The 6,973-nt window shown below is 33.3% G+C and overlaps 2 protein-coding genes across 2 annotated transcripts in view; one reads left to right on the plus strand and one right to left on the minus strand.

The window, feature by feature from the left end:
* The window catches only part of LOC134855632 (uncharacterized), a 40,564-nt gene extending 38,343 nt beyond the window's left edge, over positions 1-2,221 (minus strand). The window contains exon 1 of the mRNA XM_063872190.1: positions 1,135-2,221. Within this exon, the coding sequence (XP_063728260.1) occupies positions 1,135-1,355 (221 nt within the window). The 5' untranslated portion in view covers positions 1,356-2,221. The remainder of the gene's footprint in view (positions 1-1,134) is intronic.
* The window catches only part of LOC134855191 (uncharacterized), a 623,579-nt gene that overhangs the window by 228,510 nt on the left and 388,096 nt on the right, over positions 1-6,973 (plus strand). The gene's annotated exons all lie outside the window — the stretch shown is intronic.

The raw sequence follows: 6,973 nt of genomic DNA on the forward strand, positions 1-6,973 counted from the left end.
ATATATCGCGCGTTAATTGTCCCAAATTGGCCAAAATGGCAATCTTTAAAACCCTGTAGCTTTACGAAAACTTTTCAAATTTAAGCTCAGGACAACAATACCTTTCGAATGATATAAAAAAATTCCGTCAAAAATGGCTAGTTAAAAAGTCGAAATTTGACTGAAGAAAAAAAAACCCACCCCGAGCACAAATATTCCGTTACTTTCGTATCGAAAGTCGGAACAATAATACTCAGAAAATAATAACTATAATCATAACTTATTGTTTTTACACAAAATATTAACCAAAATTCACAAAATGAAAGTTAAGTTATTTTGAAACAGCCTGGGAGATCACAAATGGATCTGAAATCCGTTTTCAGGTGCCTCTGATTGGAAAAACGTGTTCCTTTTTCGTCTAAATGAATTAAGAACAATGTCTCCTTACAAGTTTTAACGAAATTCGTAAAATTATTTAATTAATTTGCAGATAAGATAAGAGGTTGGTTTATGTTATAGATGTTCGCAACAAAACTATGTTCCAGTTCCTCTACAGACTGACTCAAAAAAATGAAAAAAAAAAACTTTTTCATTGTTTGTTATTCTTTTTTCATCTCATGAGAAGAACTGGAAAAAAACCAGTGAGAATAAATGATTTTATTTGATTAACAAGAGGATACGGGATTTATTAGCGAAAAGCAAAGAATCTTAGGACCAGTTTTTCTTGCAAAAAATTTCACAAAAAAAACATTTGTAAAGAAGAACTGGTTCTTAGATTCTTTAATTCTCGCAAGAAAGTCGAGTAAACTTTTCGTAATAAAAAATCATTTGCTCACTCTGGCCTGTATCAACATTGATTGAAACAGAAATGTCATTCAACGCACACGAAACCTGCATTTCGCAAACAAGGCATAAAATAGTGTATATATAATTATCTAATGCAATTAAAACGAGAACAGGCAAAGAAGAAAAAAATGCCTTGAAATCTTAAGAACAATATTTAATACATGATGCGACTTTAGTTGGCAAAAACTGGAGTAATTTTATAACACAAACGCCACTTGTGTAAATCGTTTTTCATCACTCCATTATTTCTTTAATTAAGTTGAGCAAAATAATTTCAAAAAGAAATGAAAAACCGATAATGTTGCTTACCCCAGGCTGCAATCGCTGGCTGCTCCTCCCGAACCATTTTCAGGTGAAATCTCAGACATCATCGAATAGGGTGAGGGAGTCAGCAGAGGGTCATGCCTGGGGTTATCTACTCGTTGGGTACCCTGACTTGAGTGAGGAATGTTGTGTGGATGTGGTTTATTGGAGGGTGAAAAACAGAGGGGAACATGGCCGATGCTATGGTTATGAACCATTGTTGTCATCACTCCTTGTTCTTCGCCCAGTTGTTACGTAATAGTTCAATTTGAAAATGAATTTGATAACGCAATCAATGGAACTGTTACGTAATAATTGAAACAGTTATTCTAAATACTTCGAGTAATAATACTTCATTTGTTGTAAAATAAGTTAAATAGCTTTTGTAATTGTGAATAGCTTTCAGAATTTTAATTTCGAAAAAGCACACTGAATGATAGATAAATGTCACGTAATACTTAAGACGATTTCAACTTCCGCTTTCTGCTAATCATCGAAATCAAATTTACGCATTGCTCATAACTTGCAAGCGATATTACTGTGATCAAACCTAAATTAAACAAGCCCTTTTTCTTGAACTTTGAGAACTTCTTCTGGATTCAGCTAGTGTTTGATACCAAGAGTGCCAAAAATCCAGATAACAATTTCGAAAAATTCATTCCAAGAAAACAAACAACTTGGTGTCTGTAATGACGTAAGCTTTAGCTTGCTAGACCAATAATCGAGGAATTCAATAATTATTATTTAAACCGTCCAACAGAACTAAGGCTTCTTCAATGTCAACGGAAAGCAAATATTTACAATTAAAAGGCAAGATAACGCAAAATAATTTCAGTAACATAACTTGAGACGAAATTAAAAAAAAACTGTTTTTTTTTATTCAGCTCATCTATCAAATGAGGAAGTCAATATCTTATTTCAAAATTAAAACTCGTCTTTGTCTGAGTTTAATTAAGCCATATAACTTAGTAGTAAAGCGAAATTTCAATTAGGTATTCGCAAACCTGACTTGAGCGTGACCACAAATTCAGTTCGCAATGTACCGGCAATAGCAACTTCTGTTGATTGACGAATACTTCTAAACTCACATTTTCGTCTAAAAATAGCCGTTATTATAAATAAGGTAAAATAGGGTATAAATTTAGTGGAATCAAATTCAAACTATTTCATGGAAACAAAAAACGCATCTGAATGTATGATCAATAAAAAAAAACAAGTCTTCTTCAGCCAATTAAATGCAAATCTGCAGGGCTGGTAGCTGACTGCTCTGAACTTCCGCTACCCACTGGGCCTAAAAATTCTAAAATCCTTTAAATTCACACAGTGGCAGAAATTATTTTAAATGTCAATACTGCCAACTTAGTACACAAAATTTGCCCAGAGGAAAACAAACCATTTTCCCTTTAAAAAGGCAGGAAAACTGCTCTACTGCTAAGAAAGAGCAACTCAAAGCGCTACTTGCTGTCGTCTAGCCAATATTACGTAACACAACAAAATTATGTAACAGTGAAAACTAAGAAAAACGATAGAGCGACCGCTAAAGCAAAAAAAAAAATCAATACACCTTTTTGTATATGCAAATTTTCTAAAGAAGCGATTTTTTCCAAACAAGAAAGTACTTTTGTTGGTTGTTTTAAAAAAATTAACAAAATCTACATTATTAAAAAATATATTGATGCTCGCGCACAGAAAAAAAAACAGAACCCTCAAAACGAATTGCATATTGTCATATTTAAATTATTTTAAAACCAATCACTGAACCGCATAAATATCTTTTCCTCCTGCTTTTAAGTTGCTCCTTTCGATTTACAGCGGATCTACTTAGGATATAATGGATACCCAATATGTAATAAATGTATCGGCACAAATCATCCTGATTTTTCCGAGGACAAAAAGTTGGAAAAATGCTAATCAACAGCACCTGCATATTATCAGCGGTGCAGAAATCCTACGTAAATTGAGACGTTATTTTATCTACTTCAGAGAGGTCGGAAAATCAGCTAAGAAAATTTGATCCAGCTAAGAAAAACTCCACTCAACTATGAAACATACTCGCAAAACACTAGATACTCCTGTATTAAGCGACTAATTTCACAACATATGATTTCATTAAAATGGCTCTGTTCGTTTGAAATCTCAGCTATATTTGTTCGTAACAACAAGTTTTATGATATCCGCGCTCATTACCATATTTTATTGCGTTATACAATAAAAACTCGATTTAAAAACTAAATTCAAAGTATTCATTGAGGCGATGGCCTTTACAAGCCTAGACAAAATCATTCAAAACAGCTTTAACAGATATTTTGAGAATAATTTCATCAGGTTTAAATTCGATGAAGCAAAAACAAATAGTGCAAATCTCTAGTCATTTCTCAATTTGGAAGTCCAAAACTTAATCGAACAAACAAATGTGCAAAAAATGCAAGAAAAAACAAAAGTCTGGGAAGAAAATAAGCTTAGGAAAGTTAAACATGATTTTGCCGACATTATGATTCGATCCACAAGCGTTCAACTTATGCTTACCTATCCTCCGCAGCTGTGCGATATGGCCTTACTGCCTACCGTAGTTAGATGCAATATATCAGAAGTCAATGAATATGCTTTTAAAAAGCAAATTAAAAACCTGCTACTAAACACATACTACAGAAACTGAACACAATAATTAACAACAGATTTGTTCCACTGCGATTGGAAAAAAGTTAACTTGTCGTGAAACAATTTGAAACTTACCCACAGGCAAAAATTCGTAACACTTAAATCTGTAAGCAAAGCCAACAAAGCTGGAGTGTCAACGACTTTAAGGTAATGAACTAACAAAAAACGAATAAAATTTTCCGAAAAAAAACATCTGTTCGAAACTTCACCTAACCCAGGAAGAAAAATCTGGACCAAAGGATAATTTCTAAGATACCGCTGATAATTCAAAAAACCTAAGCTAACAGAAAGTTGAACGCAATAAAATGAGAAAACCGAAAAAATAACGTTTTCGATATTCGAAACAAAAATATTCGAAGAAACGTTAAGGCTCGCTAAAATGAACGTTGAATCAGAAACATTTAAAGTATCTCATGGTGCACCACAGGTGTCTGTGTTGGGCCCATTGCTATCAATCACCTGAATCGTCAGCTATGAGTACCACTTATTCATTATACAGATGATACATCTCTGATTTCTAGCTTAGGAACGAGTTGTTTAGAGTTCCAGGAAGAACTAAATAGGGCAGGACATAGGCTGACTTCTAATAAGCTAACGTTAAATCAAAAACAAATAAACACCAGCTAATGCAAATCCTAAACACTCCTCCTTCCCCTGCTGCTTCGAATAGATGAGACGACATTCAACTCTGTGATAGTTATTGTGTTAAAACATCTGAGGATATGTATTGACTCCAAACTAAGTTTCAAAGTACATATAGATAATGTATGCACTCAAACAGCAAATTTCGTGGATTTAATTGTCGATTGCGTAATTTTTTGAAGACAAGAACGCTTTTGCATTTTATGATAATTACATTCAACGGAAAATACAATACGGTATCTTAGTTTATGAATGCGTCAATCAGTTTTTCCTCGATAAAATAAAGCAGCTGCATCATGTTTTTAACACTCATTAATTAAAAATCGAATTTTGTTCAACAGATTTCATTTTCATTGAAGACGTTGTGGCGAATGTTTATGAGTTATATATTTACGATTTACTAAATTTATTCTCAACCGTTTGAACAAATTAAATTCACCAAACTTTCATAAAATACTTTACCAACGCAAATCACAAATCAAAAACTAGGTTTCATCAGCCTAGGTTGACTAACACAAAAAAGTTCCAATAATAAGATTACAATCTGCCTTACATAATCGTGCTAAAAAAACTTAATGTCTGTTAGTTCGAAACGGAATGACAACTCCCAATTCAAAAAAATGATATTGCCGTTCAGAATTACATTCACAATTTTAACGAAACTACTTTAGAGTTTGATGATTAACTCACAGACTGTATTTTCTAAACCTGCTCCGAATAAACTTTTGCTTAAACTTCCTAAGTGCTTTAGTAGCTGGTTTCTGTTTCATTGGTTCCTAACATATAGCCAGTGGATGACAATTTTGATGCGTTAAATTAAAAAAAAAAACATAATTCATTGGAAAATCTATTAATTTCCTAGTTGACTGTTTTTGTTAATCTTGCAACTCAGGCATATGCCTTGCAGGTGTGGGAATAGCTATTACATTTTCTGGTGTACTTCTTTTCAATCAAAATTTATATAGATTCGTAAACATTCAGAGGGCAGTCTCTTGTTAAGTAATTGCATTACTTTTTAGGGTGTCTGCTTTGGTGCTAAACTCAGATTTTAGCACGAGCATAATGACATGATTGATTATATTTTTGCCGAATAAATGTTTAATACAAATTTAATTTACACTTCAAAAGTTACGACAGGTCGCTTATTGTGATATCGTTCTTCGAAAACTTACTTCTTTTCACCTTTTAAGACTCGTTGCCTGTTACGAATTGCCGTCTCGCGGCATTTGTTTTCCGAAAACAATCTTGACACAGAGGCGAAGTTGCACTTCGCATACACAAGCAAAAATATGACCGACATCGCTACTGGGAAAAACTGAATGAGTAAAACTTTGAGTCTACAAAATTTCATAAGTGACCCACGCCAATTATGAGTCTACATAATTGATAAGTGACGCAAGCCAATTAAGACGCATTAGCAGTACCAGTCAATTTGAAAAAAGAAATTTACCAACTAACAACCCTCAATTTATAGAGCGGACGCATTATTACTAAAATATGAAAAAATTCATTAAAAACATCCGACCTTGCCCAGGTCTGAACCCTCTTATTTTGCTGCTGGTTTCCTTCCCTACCTCTATGCTACAGATCCATGATGCCTTGAAGCTAAAGTGCTATTTGTAATATAATGGTCTGTTAATATCCTTAGCATTTGCTGTACTTAAGCGCTGGTTATTGATCTTATGCATATACTGCAATCAAAGAGCACTTTCAAAAAGAGCACTAATATTTACGACTTAGGTTGGATAACAAAAGAGAGTTCTCTATATCACACAAGCTTTGCTTGTGTAAAAAGTCAAAACATTTCCGGGAAAGCCCAGAAATCGATTCGAAGAAAACATTTCCGGGTAAGCCAAAAAATATATTCAAACTAAATAAAACTGATTCAAAATTCAGGATCTTGATACTAATTTTGCAATGCATCAGTCAGGCTAAAGACAAACATGAACATTACTTTTTATGCCAATCACTTTGGCAATAATTTGTGTATCACTAGCATAATTTATCATTAATTTAGATCCACTGTACAATTACAAATTCTGGAAAAATTAGAGCAAAAATGAGGTAACAGTTCATAATATCTAAAAATTGTTAAGACTTGGCAATTGCTAATTTTTGTATTTCTGACAGGTAGATCTGGCCAATTATCATCCCTCCCCCGGGCACCTAGTCAAGAATTGCAACCCATATAGAGAATTGATTGAACTTTTAAGCCTATATAAGCTTTGTACATGGTAACGGGGCTCCCTCAATTTTTGCAGTGGGGGTGTGGTATGGTATTTAAGAAGATCCGAAGATTGTAAAGTAAATCTAGCAATTCAATTCTATTGCAACGAGCTTTTCAAAATATTTACTATTTTGATCCAAATAGATGAGTGATTGAGATAGCACTAGAAGTAGGCTTATCAATCTGCAGTAATAATTTACTTCTCTAACTAATCTAAAATATATCGCATTTTGTTGACAAATTAAAGAGGAAAGATTTGAAGTGACGAAAGAATTTTGTTGTTTGTTTTATATTAGACGGTTCAAAATGATGTTTTTC

Source organism: Symsagittifera roscoffensis, chromosome 10 (genome assembly GCF_963678635.1).
Source record: "Symsagittifera roscoffensis chromosome 10, txSymRosc1.1, whole genome shotgun sequence".
Taxonomy (NCBI): Eukaryota; Metazoa; Xenacoelomorpha; order Acoela; family Convolutidae; genus Symsagittifera; species Symsagittifera roscoffensis.